General features: G+C 39.5%; 1 protein-coding gene across 7 annotated transcripts in view; it reads right to left on the bottom strand.

Annotated features, from left to right (window-relative positions):
* The window catches only part of exoc6b (exocyst complex component 6B), a 151,132-nt gene that overhangs the window by 104,077 nt on the left and 28,267 nt on the right, over nt 1-18,788 (bottom strand). For all 7 annotated transcript variants that reach the window (XM_041779378.1, XM_041779379.1, XM_041779380.1 and 4 more), the window contains exons 7-8: nt 10,229-10,411; nt 8,470-8,538 (exon numbers count right to left, since the gene is read on the bottom strand). In XM_041779378.1, the coding sequence (XP_041635312.1) occupies nt 8,470-8,538; nt 10,229-10,411 (252 nt within the window). The remainder of the gene's footprint in view (nt 1-8,469; nt 8,539-10,228; nt 10,412-18,788) is intronic.

Below are 18,788 nucleotides of genomic sequence, written 5' to 3'. Positions count from 1 at the left end.
ACAGTTGTGAGGTTTAAATCTGGCAATACAATCAGCTTTCCTAACAAAGACAAAACACAAGTCTGCAAGCATATATCATGTAAAGCTTTGAAATAAAAATCTGGTTATGCAAACATCTGCTTTTGTTCATAGTAATAAAAACACTGTCCACTCATTTGAGTAGGCGTTAGCGGCATGCCACCCCATTGCTCATCAGGTTTATTGTGAAAATGTACAGATTTTTGCTTTTTGCAATGAATAAATAATAAATTAATTGAAAAAGATCAACACAATAACACTTCAAGTGGGTCCTTCAAATTCTACTGAAGATGCCATAATGACTCTCCATTCTTAAAAATTTTCACCCCCATCACGTCAAAAATCTTCAGTACTTAGTAGAGCATCCTTTTCTTCTATGTCCTGCTGCCAACAAGCCAGACACTAACCTTGCAAAGCAGATGAATTCACTCGTTTCTGTGTTTCTCACTGGTGAATCCATCCTGCAAAGCTTCCATCTGAACTGTTTGGGCCCTGTTACCCACAATTTCCACAACTGCACCGCACACCAAAGTGCCCCAGGTTTGGTCCGACCAAAGGTGAGTGACCTTGCCCACTGGAAGCGAGTCTAGAGCGCTGGGCTGTGGCGCGCAGCTCTGATCAGCGGGCAGAGATCATGGGAGAACTGTGAGTTCACGCAGGAATAGCATGTCAACAGTGGACTATTTTACCTTTGGGGCTTAATTCATCATCCTTTCCAGTTTAAGTCCATGATATTATTGCTTCCACATTAGGAAGAGGACATTAGGAAATTAAAAGGTTAATGTTTGCTTAAAGGATCTGTGGTTGTAGCTCTGTGACCCACTGACCTCTCGTTGACCCTTTGCTCTTGCTGCAGAATGAGACGTAATGTTGATATGGTGATGATTTACGAACAGGAGTCCGTACATTGTCTTGTATTTTGAAAGAACTGGATATTCTTGTGACTTCCTCTTCTGGAGCTTTCTGATCGACGGGATGCGGTTTGGCAGCGGCCGGCACTGAAAATAGACCTGATGCGTATCTTGAACGAAGCAGAGTGCAGTGTCAGTCCAGGCATACGCCGCTACCGGTCTGGAGCACCGGCTGTGGAAATGGTCCGATAGACTAGAATGGGAGCGATGTGCTCCGCAGGAGGATTGGCCGGCGGTTCGCGGCGCGTTTGCTGTATATGAAAATTGGAGGTTAGAAAGTGACAGGACCAATCAGAGTTGAGGGCCAGTGCTTTCTGGCATGGCAGATTCATGACGTAAGCAAGCGGCAACAAGAGGCCGGTGCATTTATGGCGGAAGATGATAGCGTGGATGCTGCGAAAGTGCCAGTTTTATTAGAACTTGACGATATTTCTTCATTAAAAGAAGAACAAAGAACTGCAGTGAGTTGTTATCTTATAAAAAAATGACAAAAGCTGTGTACTGACATGTCTACAGTCACCATGGTGCACGTAATGCAGTTCCTCACGGAGTTTACTCCTCGTTACATCACGTGTTTTGTTGCTCTGATTGGCCCGTAAAGATGTGACAGAACTTCAGAACGTCAACGCTGTCTATGAGTGCCAGGTTAGCCAGACACCACTTCTGACAGCATTCCTGAGGAATCTCAGCCCATCCCTCATGTGCAATGGCCTCCAGCTCAGTAATATTCTTGGGTGTGCATGCTTCAACTGCCTTCTTCAAATCCAACCAGAGATTTTCTGTGGGGTTTAAGTCAGGTGACCGTGATGGCCATTGTAGAAACTTCCAGGACTTCTTCTGTAACCAAGCCTCGGTGGAATCTGAGGTATGCTTGGGATCACTGTCCTGTTGGAAGGTCCAATAAGGCCCAAACTTCCTCCCAGATGGCAAGATGTTTCCTCCTAGGATTTCCAATTATGAATCCATCTTGCCTTCCACACGCTGCAGGTTTCCAGTGCCAGAGGATGCAAAGCAGCCCCAGAGCATCACCGAGCCACCATGCTTAGCTGTGAGCACAGTGCTCTTTCTTCATTCCTCCAGGCATACCGTTGATCCATCGCACCAAAAAGTTCAATTTTTTTTTTTTCAGAACAGAATCCCAAAACCTCTGTGGCTTATTTCTATGATTCCGAGCACATTGGAGCTGACTTTTTCTTGGTCTTTTGGGTCAGTAGTGGAGTACATCCAGGAGTTCTGGCATGGAAACTGCCCACGTTCAGTCTTCCTGAAACCTCTGTCCCTTTTGCTAAGTTTTGCTGGAGGTCTTCTGCAGTAACTCAAGGGTTTTTCGCAACCTGCTTTCTCAGATTTCTTGATGTAACCATTGATGGCTTGTGAACTTGTGAACTATGCTTCCACCGGTGTCTCTAGGAACATTCAGTGCCTTTGCTATCCTTTTGTATCCTGGTTTTTGTTTTTGAAGGGTGATGATCTCGTCTCTTATCTTTTTGGACCTTTTTTTTTTACTTTGCCATATTTTTAACATGCAGTCAAACGTGACACTAGACAAATCCCTGGCATTGCAGGTATTTCATGAGTTCCAGCTCAAGCAATCCTTGTACAACTAATGAAGCCCTCGATTAGTTAATCAGATGTGATTGAAACAACACTGGTTTTGCATGTTTGAGCTGTTGTGAGGGATTCTGTTCAGGGGTTGAAGTTTGAGACTGGAAAAACCATTAGAAGCTGCATTTTCAGCTGGATTTGGGAAACCACTTGAAGCATCAGTTGTGTTATTTCAGTTGCTTTTGTCGGATTTGTTCATTGAAAACAGGTGAAAGTCTGAAAATTTTCAAAATACACCGGATTTGCAAAGAGGACTGAATAATTTTAATTGCAACTGTATATGATGTGCATCAGTTTAGAAAGATTTGTTTCAATTGGAGCCCTGTGATTGACTGGCAACCTGTCTAGGATGTACCCCACTTCTCGCCCAATGGCAGCTGGGATAGGCTCCAGTCCCACCGCGGGATAAGCCACATAGAAAATAGATGGATATTTCAACTGGACCAATGCCATCAGTTGCACAACATTTGATTTGTTCTTGTGGTCAAACTTGAAAGAAAATGTTGGAAATGTTGAAGATATATTTTGGTTTAATTTTAAAAATATATAGTTTTATTTTCTTACTGGACCAAATAGAAGTCTCCAGAAATTAAAAAAAAAAAAAAAAACAATAAATATCTGGGTGAAGGCATGATGTAGAGTGTGTGTATGTGCAAAGAACATTAATAAAAGTCATTGCAACATCCTCCTAAGTGACACCGACATGGCTGTGAGTGGTCCTCTGTTTGAGAAAGCGAGGTTGACTTCAGAGGTGAAGGGGTCAGACCTTTCAACACCTTCCAGAGACAGAACACTCTCCTCTTCCTTCTTCTCCATCTTTCATCTTTTGTTTCTTCTCCTTCATTTTCCTCCTCTCTCTCTAATCTGTTTTCACCCTCTTCTTCCTGTTTTTGCCCCTTTAACCTCACCCTGACCTCCAGTCCTCCCCCTCTCTTCCCTCCTTATCGCTCTGAAGCCGATTCACTCTCTCCTCTCACCTTCCTGTTGCACCTCCTCTGACCTCCTTTTTGTTTTATTTTCATCCTAAACTTTTTCCTCACCTCCTTCTGAGGTAGAGGTCACATGAGTTACATCCAAAAAATAATTTTTCTCAAAATTCCCATCCTAGTTCTCTCATTTTTAACCTTTTTGACCCTCTTCTCTTCCCCTCATTCCCTCATCATGTCGCCCCCTTTACCCTCTCTCTAACCTCGCTCTCCCTCTTGGCTCCCTCCATCGTTCTTTTCGCCCGTTCATTTTCTCCTTCCTGTCAAAGTTCATGCACTTCCTGTCTCCCTCGCCAGAGAGCCCCTCAAACACACACACAAACTGAACAGAAACAGCCGACCCTCCTGGCCCGGTCGTGGCCCCTGCAGGCCTGCAGGCACACAATCCAAAGTGTGCACCTAACCCCGTCCTGGCCCAGTCAACACCTCCACCCATGTCGCTTTCACTCGAGCTGAGATGAGACACACACAGACGCAATCTCTCTCCCTCTCTCACACACAAACAGAGACTCTCAGCAGCAGACTGGTTGGACTGGAGCCAGGTCTGAGCAGAGGCCTCCTCTTACAACATCACATGCAGTTCACCTCTACGTACACAAACCCTGTGGTAAATCTGAGGGATACAACAATGCAGAGGTTTAAACATCGCTCATCTGCAGATACTGTGGCATGAACCAGTCAGCAGCAGATGTTTTTCTGTTGTTCCAGTCATTTCAATGTTGACATTTAGCTCACCCACCTGATAAATCAACAGAAGAGAAAAAATTGGCATCAGAGCTGCAGTCATCAATTATTTTAGTAATCAAGGATTCTATTGATTATTCTGATGATTGATTAATCAAGTAATCTAATGAGAAAAGTGCATGTTCAGATTTTTTTTATGCAAGCCTTTTACCCAATTCACAGCCAAAATAGACCAATATTTACAGCTAGCATAGAGCAATATTTACAGCCAATATACAATAATGTTTACAGCCAACATAGACCAAGATTTACAGATAATAGAGAATAACATTTACAGCCAACATACACCAAGATTTACAGATAATAGAGACCAACATTAACAGCCAACATAGACCAATATTTACAGATAATAGAGAATAACATTTACAGCCAACATACACCAAGATTTACAGATAATAGAGACCAACATTAACAGCCAACATACACCAAGATTTACAGATAATAGAGACCAACATTAACAGCCAACATAGACCAAGATTTACAGATAATAGAGACCAACATTTACAGCCAACATAGACCAATATTTGTAGATAATAGAGATCAACATTTACAGCCAACATAGAGCAATATTTAAAGATAATAGAGACCAACATTACCAGCCAACATAGACCAATATTCACAGATAATAAAGATCAACATTTACAGCCAACATAGACCAATATTTACAGATAATAGAGACCAACATTTACAGCCAACATAGACCAATATTTACAGATAATAGAGACCAACATTACCAGCCAACATAGACCAATATTCACAGATAATAAAGATCAACATTTACAGCCAACATAGACCAATATTTAAAGGCAATAGAGACCAGCATTTACAGCAAACATATACCAATATTTACAGCCAACATAGACCAATATTTACTGCTAATATAGACCAATATTTACTGCTAATATAGACCAATATTTACAGCCAAAATAGACAAATATTTACAGCAAACATAGACCAATATTTACAGGCAACACAGACCAATATTTACAGGCAACACAGACCAATATTTACAGCCAACATAGACCAGTATTTACAGCCAACATAGACTAATATTTACAGCCAATATAGAACAATATTTTCAACCAATAAGGACCAATATTTACAGCCAACATAGACCAATATTAACAGCCAACATAGACCAATATTTACAGCCAACATAGACTAATATTTACAGCCAATATAGAACAATATTTTCAACCAATAAGGACCAATATTAACAGCCAACATAGACCAATATTTACAGCCAACATAGACCAATATTAACAGCCAACATAGACCAATATTTACAGCCAACATAGACTAATATTTACAGCCAATATAGAACAATATTTTCAACCAATAAGGACCAATATTAACAGCCAACATAGACCAATATTTACAGCCAACATAGACCAATATTTACAGCCCAAAATGACCAATATTTACAGCCCAAAATGACCAATATTAACAGCCAACATAGACCAATATTTACAGCCAACATAGACCAATATTTACAGCCCAAAATGACCAATATTTACAGCCAACATAGACCAATATTTACAGTCAACATAGAGCAATATTAACAGCCAACATAGACCAATATTTACAGCCAACATAGACTAATATTTACAGCCAATATAGAACAATATTTTCAGCCAATAAGGACCAATATTAACAGCCAACATAGACCAATATTTACAGCCAACATAGACCAGTATTTACAGCCAACATAGACTAATATTTACAGCCAATATAGAACAATATTTTCAACCAATAAGGACCAATATTAACAGCCAACATAGACCAATATTACCAGCCAACATAGACTAATATTTACAGCCAATATAGAACAATATTTTTAACCAATAAGGACCAATATTAACAGCCAACATAGACTAGGGCCCTATGATTTCCGCGTTAACAGAATTGTGGAATTGGTCATTAAGAACGGAATTTACAATTTAACACAGAAATCACAGAAATTGAATGAATTTGACTGAAATGCTGTTTTTTTTTTTTTTTGTTTGTTTTTTTTTAGAAAGAGGAACGTATATCTCAGGAATATGTTCCGGGGGGAACACTAAAGCGGGGCACAACTTGTCCCTCACTCAAAAACACTCACCCCGCCCTCTCTTAAACAATAACAGCATGTCAAAGCGGCTGCACGAAACACCAGCAAACATCACGTAGCCCCATACGTGGTAGTACCATGGGACATACTATTGCACCTTCAAGAAAACTCATCTGTGTTTCCAGTTATTTTACCTCACCACACCACCTGAGCGGTGTGCCTCAGCTCACACGACCCACACCACTCAGCCCTCGGAGGCTCAAAGTCAAGTCGGACGGACTCGAGATTTTATGAAATCTAAATTATGTTAAATTCGAGTAACAGCTCAATAATTCGTCCTGTAGATACTGTAGTTCCCTTTGGTTGTTTAACGAGCCACCACGTATCTGCATTAATGTAGTGGTCTGATATGAGGCAGACAGACAGCGAAGATGGAGAGAGATGAGGAGAGAACCGTTACAGTCAGGAGTAGAACAATGCAGAATCAAACTACATGCACTGTTACAGACTGAGAGAGTAAAGAAAAGTTTAGGCAACAGTTTAGTTAACAGGTAACCATTTAACTTTAATGTCACCTTCTTATTCAGCTACTATCACTCTGTGTTTGACAGAACAGAAGGATTTCTTCATTTACATTACAAACATCAGTTACGATGTGATTATACATGTGAATGTGTCTTAAAATGTTGGAAATATCTGACTGTTACACTGGTTATAGTTATTTTATATGAGGGTTATCCAAACCACGGCTCCTAGGCCAATTCTGGCCCTTTTTTTCCAAAAAATTTAAGGTTATTTCTATTCAATTAGTGAATATTTGACTCATTTACATGAACAAGAAACTGTTTTTTTATGGTAAAATCAGTGGAAAGGTTAAAAAACAGCATTCCAAAAAAAAAATAAAAATGGAAAAAAAGGAATTTGGAAAAAAAAAAAAAAACAACAGAATTTGGCAAAAAAATAAAACAGATTTCATAGGGCCCTAATAGACCAATATTTACAGCCAACATAGACCAATATTTAAAGCCAACATAGACCAATTTTTACAGCCAACATAGACAAATTTTTACAGCCAACAGGGACCAATATTCACAGCCAACATAGACCAATATTCACAGCCAACATAGAACAATATTTACAGCCAATAAGGACCAATATTAACAGCCAACATAGACTAATATTTACAGCCAACATAGACAAATATTTACAGCCAAAATAGACCAATATTCACAGCCAACATAGACCAATATTCACAGCCAACATAGACCAATATTTACAGCCAAAATAGACCAATATTCACAGCCAACATAGACCAATATTCACAGCCAACATAGACTAATATTTACAGCCAACATAGACAAATATTTACAGCCAAAATAGACCAATATTCACAGCCAACATAGACCAATATTCACAGCCAACATAGACAAATATTTACAGCCAACATAGACTGATATTTACAACCAACATACACATATATTTACAGCCAAGATTGACCAATATTTACAGCTAGTAAAGACCAATAATTACAGCCAATATAGACCAATACCTATAGCCAATATAGAGCAATATCTACAGCCAAAATAGACCAATATCTACAGTCAATATAGACAAATATCTACAGGTAACATAGACCAATTTAGGGCAAAATTGTCTGCTGATACAGTCTAATATTTACAGTTAATATACTGCTGATAACCACCAAATATAGACCCAATTGACAGTCAACAAATGTCTTTATTTACAGTAAAAAGGCTTTTATTTGCAGTTAATACAGAAGACATTGTTGCCAATTCAGACCAATATTTACAGCTGATATAGGCTAATAACTAAAGCAAATAAAGGCTAATTATTTACGGATGACATAAGCCAGTAATAACAGCTAAAAACAATTGATAGTTACAGCCAATACAGACTGTATCGACCAATGTTCATAATTACCTTTAAGTAAATATCTGTTGAATGATGTGCACTTTTATAGCCTATGTTCTTAAGAAATCAATGATCTGTCATCAAATATCAACAAATCTGTTACCAAAGTTAGCAACTGTGTGCATATTAGAGGTGCTTTTAAAACCGTGTTTTGGTTGTGGTTAGAGCTCTGGGCAGAAATCAAAAACATAAATCCATGGATGAACAGAGAGAGGAAACTCACCAGCACGGTGTAGATATGAAGACAGCGGTACACCGGGGAGAAATCCACCAAATCCTGAGCACCGGGAATCTGCAGAGAAATAATAAGAATGATCAAACTGGACGAACAACTAATAACCTAAAAAATACAAGAACATGAGCTGTGTCACTGGTCTTGGTTCTTTTTCATACTTGTAAAATCAAAGTTTTTTTTGCGTCATATCAATCTGAACATCAGCCAATTTATTCTATTTAAAGGAAAAGCATCATTTCAAGTATTGTCAACTCAGGCTGAATCTATCATCCACTGTATGGATGATAGATACAATACAATTCATCTCCTTTAAAGTAGTGGCTTTGTCTCTCTCAAAGCACCAACAGTTCAGATTTTAGACACAGTCAACTCCTGCCAAGTCTGTCACAATAAAAGCCTCTAATGCCAATCATTGAACACTTTTCTTTGAAGAGCAGCATCAGGAAATTGAGAGTTTTTATAGCTTTTTTTTGGGGGGGGGGGGTTGTCTTTCTCTTTCATTTCATAAACTTAGGAGAACTTTTTCATGACTGGCATTTGGCCCAGTGGTTCATAACACAGTGGCCTGTCATATAAAAAATCTAAAATACAGATTTTTTATCAGTTTACATTTATCAGTTTGCAATTCTACAGTTCGTCTGTCTTCTGACATTCACCAGTCCTTCATCCCTCTTTTTTCCCCATCTATCCTCTGTCTAACCTTCCCACATTCCTCTGCTTCCTCTTGCCCACATCCTCCACCTTCAAAGGAAAAAAACAGTGGCAATTTCACCCATTTTAACACACACAGGAACACAGGCATGATCTGAGCAAAAAAACATGTGCCCTCTTGCCCTCTGGAAAGTTTTCTTTCTGTAAAGGCGAAGCACAATGCCAGCTTTGATGTGACCGCACTCACAAACACAAACATGTCCTGAAACAATACCAACAATGTAGTTATAGCACTTAAATACAGAGGATGTAACAAGAAAACAGGAAGATTAAGATGTAAAGGTGTGATTATACAGAGAGATAAAAGCAGTTAGAGGCAGTTTAGAGTAAAAAAAAACAGAAACTGATACAAGAAAATGGAAAAAAACCATGAGAAGAGTCAAAGCAGGATGACACAGAAAGAAAATAGGAAAGAAAGGATGCAGGGACACAAGGGACCACTGTAAAAGAAGGGAAGAGGAAGAAAGGCCAAGACGTGGCAGGGGAAGGGGTGGCGTGAGGAGACGGCGATGGTTGGCATCATTGCAACCATCGGCGCCAACGTGGTTGTAACCCCGGTGACCGCGGGGTCAGGCCTTTGTTCGAGCCAAGGTCTTCCCGTGAAGAGGGTTGAGTGGAGTTTACAGGACGTAAATAAGCGGAGGGGGACGACAGGGACCTGAAAACAGAATGGCACCGTGGGGGTGACAAGTTCAGCTCTCTGTTCTCTTCAGCCTCATTGTACTCTGGGCTTTCCTTAAGAGCCAACAACAAGGCAGCAAACAGGACTTCGGATCCCGCGAGGGACGACTTCAAAAGTTCAGTGCCCACATTCTTTGTGTCCACTTTTAATGAGGAATAAAGTCCGAGAGTTCACCTTTTGGATGGACTGTAAACATAGCATTGGTGCACTGGAACAACAAAAGTCACGGTCTCAAAAGTACCTAATCTTACATTTTGTTACTTTAACCTCCCTCACAAGGACATAGCAGAAGAATGGCATGGAATGCATGGATATACTTCGCGGTATTTGTGTATGCAGTTGTGGTTTTCTTACTTCATCATCTTCCTCTTCGTCCTCCACGTCCAGGATGCCAGAGTCTTGTTCTGACACTGGGCTGCCACCCTGTCCATTGCTGTCCGTCACTGTCGACGCCGCTGCCTCCTTTCTGCCGCGTCGGCTAATCAGGGCCCTGGGTTGCATGGAGACGGAGCTGTCCAGAGAGCGCTGGAGCTGGGCCTGAAACACACCACAGATAACAACATCAAAAAGCCATACAGCTGTAGATTCAATCATCGGACCTTTATGCTATGTTGCATTCCACTGCATTCCCAAGAACACTTTTGAGATGAGGAAGTGCACTTGTTGCGTTTCGATATTGGCGCAACATCAGAGCAGGGTTAGTTCTTTGATTTGAGGGTCTGACACTAAATCCAGATGTTTTCTCACAACAATGCCACACCGACTCCAATCAAAGTCCATTGTAGCTGTCAAGAAGTGCCCCCATTACACTTCTAAAACAGTTTCAGGCACGTTTCATAATCCCATACTCAGGAAAATAAACGGTTCAGATGGAGTACCAAGGTCAAGGTTGGGACCTTTGGAAATTCACTTTTTTATTGGTCATTTCCATGGGAATTTTCATGGGACGAGGAGTGGCGGGTTTTAGACAAAGCACCCAAGAATGTATCACAGGGCAAACATCAAGACAGGAAGGGAAGAACAGGAAGGATGAAGAGTCAATGAAACTGAAAACAAAGCAGCGGTTGGGCCGAAGACTTGAAAGCAGAGATGCAGAGTTTGAGTGTTTGATCGCTGCTTTGGCTTGGAATAACGTGAATATCTGACCCCTATAGGGACAGGGTCTGTTGGCTTTGTAATGCTTCAGGGGGTATTTGATTTGACATGGTTTAAGAGGACAGAGTCACATTTAAAATTTGAAGAAGTAATTATGCATAAAAATCAAACATGTCGCTAATTTTTAATATATCTAAGTCCGTGATAAATTCATTTTGCATACAGCATATAAAAATATTTTATTTTTGGGGTATTTCACATTAACTAAATCTGCCATTTAAATGGTTTAAATTTAAAAAATTAATCAGTATTTAATATTAGTAATCAGGAACGTTCTTGATCAAAAAATGTTGCAAAAGAAGTTGGAACTTTTTTAATGTACATCATTTTTATTTTGATTTATGTTTGCTACCATTTTTGATCAATAACCCCCAAAGAGCAACAATTTATTTTACACCAAGTGAGGGCTATTATACTGACTGAATATCAGCAAAAAAAAGTTGGACCTATTAACATCAAGCCTCTTGGTATATTATCAAGTACAGAGTAGTAGACGATCATTTCTGTGTTGTGGGTCAGGTCTTTTATTAAGCTGCTAGGGCTGTGAAAAAGCAAGAATATGGCTGGGAATTTAGCCAATCAAGTTTAACAAAAGACCACGAAAGCTATGAAGGCTGCAACAGGCAGCGTGACATGGGATGTTGGGGACAAGAATAAAATAGAAGTCTTACAGGTAAAAAATATCAAACAAAAGAAAGGCAAATCAAAAAGAAGACACTATAGAGCAGGGGTGTCAAACTCAAGGCCAGGGGGCCAAATCTGGCCCGTGGCACAGTTACACCCGACCCACCAGATCATATCATATTTGTATTATAACTGGCCCACCAGTATGAGGTCTGCAGATTTCCTCCTGTATAACAACATAAACTTAACCTTGATGACTGAAAAGATCCTTGTTAAGGCATAAGAATTAGAAAGACTTAAAATACTTTAATATAAAGTCAGGAATGTGGGAAAAGAAATTTGTGTTTTTATTTCCTATTTTCTAATTTGCATCTCACAATTACGTATTAAAGTTATGGTTTTGACTTATAAAGTCATATTTTGACATCTTAAATTAATGAATTTGAATTTTAATCCCAATTATTAACCTTTTGGAATTAAAATCTTAAATTTTCTCATTTTTGGACCTTTATAACTCAATATTTTCAATCTTATCTCATATTTAGAATTTTATGATTTAGAATTTTATTTAATATTTTGACCTTAAACATGTGAAATATGAGATTACATCTCATATTTCACCTTTAAAATTAGATTTAGAAGTTTTTTCTTACATCTTGATCTTTTCAACTCTTAAATATAACTTTAATTCCCAATTATTGAACCTTCTGATTAAAATCACACTTATTGTTTTGAAATTTATTTCATATTTTGCCTTTAAAACTCATAATTTTGAATTTTATCTCATATGTTGACCTTTTAAAGTTATGATTAAGAATTTTTTTCTTACATTTTGACCTTTTCAATTCTTAAATACAACTTTTACTCCCACTTACTGACCTTTTTGACTCATTTTTTTAATTTTATCTCATATTTTGACCAATAGAACCTGTGATTTTGATTTTTTTTTTTCTTATATCTTGATCTTTGCAATTCTTAAATTTAACTTTTATTCCCAATTATTGAGCTTCTTGATACAAAAATTTACTTATTGTTTTGAATTTTCTCTCATATTTTGAACTGTTTAACTCATGATTTTGAATTCTATTTAGTACTTTTGACTTTTTTGTCAATATTATTTATCATCAATGATATGTTCTTTCCCTTTAATTGGTTACTGGTGAGGATGAAGTTGACAGTTATTGGGAAATTTTGACCCAGTTAGGCCCTCAGGTTAGACCCAAATTCAGAATTTGGCCCCTGCTGTGACTGAGTCCAACATCCCCGATATAGACTAACAGATATTCAACCCTGGTGTGAATCAAATGTTCAGGCTTTAAGAAGTGATGGAATCTCGACCCATTTGACCACCTTCAGGTTCTGGACGGATATGTTGGACAAGGCTTTCCAACATCAACCTAAAAACACCATCTTTGGAAAAATGGTGTCGATCTCTTTGGACAAGACTAAAGTCTTGTTAAATCAATCCTGGGGCTTTTCCAGCAGCATCTGGTCACATAACACCCTACCAAAACACTCTTCAATTTTCCTCTTCATGCTTTTAAATTTAGCATTTACCTTGGTAATATGACAATGATCGGTAAAGTTTCTGAAAACAAAACTGGGGTAAGGGGGCGCAGACAGGCAGACATGAGGAAATGGAGTGAGTCTAAGTGGAAAGACTTTCCCCAGAACAATGCAATGAGCGAGGCAAAATCGAATGCAAACCACATCCTGTCTGTGTATCTATCCGTGGAGTATTTTGGGAAAACTCCCACAGGAGCCCTGAAATAAGAATAATCTAAGAGGAAGTTTGGGTAAGAATTAAATGGGCGCTCGTCTCCAACACAGAATGAAAACAGAGTCACGTTTTTATTGAGACGGCCAAGCCTACCTCTGAAGAGGATTATCTATCGTCGGGACAACTCAGCACAAGCTTTTTGGTCTACGTAAGGAATTCAGTGATTTGGTTCTGGGTTGATTCATACGGCCTTCTCTTAGATTTGTTTTCTAAACGCGCCACTGTTTCATAAGGTTCTGTCGTTGCCAGGTCTCCAAAATATCCATGTGGGAAACCCCTGTTGGAGCATCATTCCATCCACACCCAGATCAACCTTAGCTCCCTTTGTAAAATCACGTGAACGCTGTGGCGTCCTTTGTCTGCCCGGCGCCTACCTCGATCGCTAAAATCTGTCAAAAGGCACGTCAACAGATGCGTCAGAGACCTCGATTTGTGCTTTTAATGGCGACGATAATGAGAAAAACTGGTGTTTGTGGCAGGGTGGATACGCACCAAAGCGGAAGAACACAATATCAGAAATGTTGGGAGAATACAATGCCATCTTTGATCTAATGCCCACAGACATAGAAGACCAGTGAGTCATATCAGACAATAACTGCACACAAAATCAGAGGAAAGTCTCGATCTGAGCTCGGTGGGTAAGGTGGGAAAGTTGTGGAAGGGGTCATTGAAATGTGCCAAGCTTTGCCCTCACTTTTAAGGCATAAAAATATTCCCAGCAGTCCTTTCACTTATTCTTCAAGACTTCGTCAGGCAAAGCTCTTCAAGAACAAAAGAATAACCTGAAAGTGAAAGGGCAAGAACCTCTGGAACCTAAAAGAGGGGAGTCTCATTCTGAGATTTCCAACTCGAATGGCATTCCTTTCTAATCTGTCAAATGTATTTTTCTTCCCACCAATAAATTAACATAACTAGACCTTTAAATACAGAAACCAATGAAAGGCCAGCATTAGACGGGTGCTGAAAGACACAGAAAAGCACCTTTTCTTCATTTAAAATGAGGCCGGTTTCGTACGTCAGCACCGACGTCAGAGAGCTCCACTTGGACATTCTTCAACAGGTGTCCTTCTGTGTATTGATGTCCTAATGCGTCCACTGGTATCCCATGTATAAGCTCATACCACCATTCATTCCAACTCATCAGACAATGCCAAGTCCTGTTGCCAATGGGGACCTTTTTAGCTCCGTCTTTGTTGGCGTTTCTCATTAGAGGTCACTTTCGGAGCAACACTTGAAGCTCAAGTGCATTAATGTGCGTCATCGGTTGCACACAACCCCCAAAAAAGATAAAGATAAGAGCGGGTAAACATGGGAAAAGTTGCAGAAGAGAATGCCGAACAGGACGAAGAAAGAAAAGGTGAAACAGAAAAGAATAGGGGGTGATAAGGAGGAAGACAAAAAGAGTGGCCCATGAAAAGGCCCAGAATCCACACTTAAATCAATGGAGACTGTAAATAATTCCTGAATGTGGAAATATTACAATGCTTGCAGCACCACAACAAACTCTACAGTTAACAATGAATTTCTATGAAAAACTTGAGGCAATTTAAAGTCCTTCATGTGTGGTTTGAGTGACAGAAATTAAAAGTGAAAGAGCAAAGTTGCAGTGATGTTTTTGTTGACAAGGTGGTTTAAACCAACTGTTTAGTGTGGGAAAGTAGTACCAACTTTTCTTAAAAACAGGGTCCATGCCACTCATTTACAAAGAGCAAGGCTTGAGCGGCGGCACAGTAGACAAAAACAGTAATTATTTTTGAATATGAATATGTTCTTTAGCATAAATTTGCAAGAGCTTCTTGCATGAGAAATAAAGAAGTTCTCCAAAACATCAATTGGCAAACAATGAATTCCAGGACTTGGAATTGTTTGGTTTCAGAAAACACTTCTGATGAAAAAAGCAGCTGATTTTGAACTGGAGAGTACATCTACCCCTACACTGTTTGGTGGTTTGGTTTTTCCTACAGTTGGCTTATGACCCCAACTTGAAGGAGGCTCTCAAGGTGCATTTATCCAACTAATCAGTGGATTATTCTTCATTTGTTTATCGTCAATTTATTACCAAAGTTATCTCAAGACAAAGAGGGCAGACCTGGACTGTGTTCTTTGTTATAAAACGATAGACCCAGCATTTGACATAGGTTCAGCAGAGATGGAAAACTCCCATTTACCAGGAAGAAATCTCAATAAAGCCAGATTTATGTTCAACAGCTATTTACCAATTCCATGCTGGGGTTGTAAAGAGACTTAGACAAAAATGATATATTTCTATTTCGTTTTGGAGAAGTCTTCCATAGAATAGGCATCATTTAGAAGGAATATCCATGAAAGCACCGAACCAGTGTTAATTTTTGCAGCTATTTTCAATTTCAGTCTCAGTCTTTAGATTAAATGTCTATTAGTTTTAGTCCAATTTTAGTAATTTCTACCCTTTTTAGCTTTAGTCTAGTTTGTCGACAAAAACTAAAAAACTTTTTAGTCTAGTTTCAGTCCATAAAAAGTCCTCACATTTTAGTCTGAACTTTTATTCCAAGCATTTATTCTCTTGCCTAAATCTGGAACCAAATCATGGTAGTGTGTTCTCTGCACTCTACCTAACCTGGGGTCCCTGCTCTCTACAGCTGAGAGGTAGAATAGCTTTAGCTGCATTGTTTTTTGACAGATTTACCCACAATGGAGAAATATCACAGATTTTGAATGTCCGACGAAAACTACTTTACATTTTAGTCTAGTTTTAGTCATCTTGATGAAAACAAAACTTACGTTTTGTCAGTTCTAGTCATCACAGATCTATTTTTGTTAGTCTTAGTCAATTTTTGTCATGGAAAAAAGGCTGTCAACAACTATTTTCAGTCATAGTTTTAGTCGTCGAAATTAATACTGCACAGACCCTTCAAAAAGACTGAAAATGCTGCAGTTTATATGCTGGAAATATATGCGGCGCTGTAACGTTGCCACAGAAATGCAACATGAACAGAGAGATGATTATGAACTAAGTGCACCAGAGACTTTTTTCTGACCCAGAACTTTCTCCTGACTGTCCTTCTGGCTGCACTGTGCAATGGATCTGAGAACATGTGGCGCCTGCTGTTCTCCATGACCATTTGTTGCTCATGGTGGTTGTAGAGGAGGAGAAGACACCAACACAATCATGTAACCCGCCATTATTATTGTTTATCGCTGGGCTCGCGCATGCAGGTACAGTGGGCTATGACGTAATCATTTCAGGAAATGTGCGCTTGGTTCTATAGACGGAGACAAAACAGTTGGTGTATACAGATTTGTTCACTTTGGGACCCGGTTTCAAAAAATGGTGTTTCTGGGCTCCTAAAACTCATCTCCATGTGGACGGCCCCCAAGAAGGAGGGAATCTAAAAGGGAGAAAAAGGAGATACAGGAAGAGATGAGGAAGAACCAGAAATAAAGGAAAGGGAGAGGCAGAGGGAATAAGAGATAAAGAAAAAGAGAAAAGGAAAATGCAGAAAGACAGACCACGGAGATGTGGGAACAGAAAAAGGGTAGATACAGATAAAAGACAAAAGTAAGATGCAGAAGAAAGAGGCAGAAAGAGATACAGAAAGGTAAAGAAGAAGGAAGTGCAGAAAGAAAAAAGAGGAAATACAGAAATATGAAAGAGGGAGATACAGTTAAAGGGGAAAGAGGAAGGTTTATAAATACAGAAGAGGGAAATACAAAAATGTAAAAAAGAAATAAAGAAAGAGAGAAGGGGGAGCTGCAGAAAAAGTGACAGATGTAGGGAGAAACAAATGATATGCAGAAAGAAAAAGGGCATTGCAGAAAAAGAGAAGAAAAAGAGAAAGAAGAGGGAGATGCAAAAATAGAAAAGAGGGCGAGACAGGAAGAACTAAGAAACTATAGAAATACAAATGAGGAAGATGCAAGGACAAGGAAAAGAGATGAAGATAAAGAGAAGAGGGAGATGCAGAGAAAGAGGGGTAGAGATGTAGAGAAAGAGAGGAGGAGATGCAGAGAAAGAGAGGTAGACATGTAGAGAAAGAGAGGTAGAGATGCAGAGAAAGAGAGGTAGAGATGTAGAGAAAGAGAGGAGGAGATGCAGAGAAAGAGAGGTAGAGATGTAGAGAAAGAGAGGAGGAGATGCAGAGAAAGAGAGGTAGACATGTAGAGAAAGAGAGGAGGAGATGCAGGCAGGGGAACAGAAAAGACAGAAAGGTGGCAGAAGGGGATTTAGAAAGACAATGGAGAGGCAGGAAGAGGGGACAGAAGAATGGTGAAAAATAGAGAAGAGGAGACAAAAGAGATGACGCAGGAGGAGAGAAAAGGGAGAACACCAATATGTTGACTAATTTGATTCATTTTGCTCCCTTTAACAGTGATACATGATTAAAATGTGAGTCGAGAGCTTCTACAGCATTGGCCCAGTGTAGAAAAACAATACAAAGTGTACTCCTGGTGCTCTGCACAGCTGGATCATGTAGTAAAATATTAAATATCAATTTGGCCACTGGGTGCAGAGAAATAGTCGGTATTAAATGACTCGCATCAGGATTTGGGTCAAAATCTTGACTGGGACATCCCTACTATAGATCACTTCTTGGCAAGCCAACTGTGATGGAGGAATAATGGTGTCCGGAGGCAGTGAACTGTGGACCATTATTCTGTTGAAACACACACAACACACACTCTAAGGTTTTTTTTCTCACTGTGATGGTTCAACACAGCGACGGAGCGCGTGCCCTCCGCCACCCTCACAGCACGCGCACGCATGTGTGTGTTCAGTAACTAGATACAGGTAATCAATCTTCTTCTACTTCACAGGCCCAGCAATCTGTTTCCCATTAGACAGAGTGTGTGTGTGTGTGTGTGTGTGTGTGGGGGTGGGGGTGTGTGTGTGTGTGTTAAACTACTGAATACACAACAGAAGCTCGGAGCTCGTCCTTTAAATGTGAATATGGAGGGGAAAAAGGAAGGGGACAAGAGAGGAAGGAGGGATGGAGATGGAAAGATGAGGAGATGGAAAGAGTAGAAGAGGACTGAGGAGAGAGAGGGGGAAATGGGATGTGACGGACGAAAAGAGAGAGAGGGAAATGACAAATGACAGCAAGAGTCATAAAGACTATTCTGATACAAGATTCATCTCCTTAAACTTTGATTTCATCCATCTACTTCCTCATCTCCTCTCCTGTTTTCCTCCTTTAAAAAAAAACTAGCCTATGCAATCTAATCAGGTCCAGAAAGTCAGTTTGATTAATACACTCATTAAGGCTAAGTAGGCATCAAACATCCTCAAAGTTTAGAATAAAATCAGGATACACTTTCAAAATCTTATCAACATTTTTTTTTTTTTTTTTGTACGAACGGCTGGCTGGAGGAAAACCT

The sequence above is a fragment of the Cheilinus undulatus genome, linkage group 22 (genome assembly GCF_018320785.1).
Source record: "Cheilinus undulatus linkage group 22, ASM1832078v1, whole genome shotgun sequence".
NCBI lineage: Eukaryota > Metazoa > Chordata > Actinopteri > Labriformes > Labridae > Cheilinus > Cheilinus undulatus.
The sequence above is the reverse complement of the archived record's forward strand: the minus strand, read 5'-3'. Positions and strand labels throughout refer to the sequence as shown.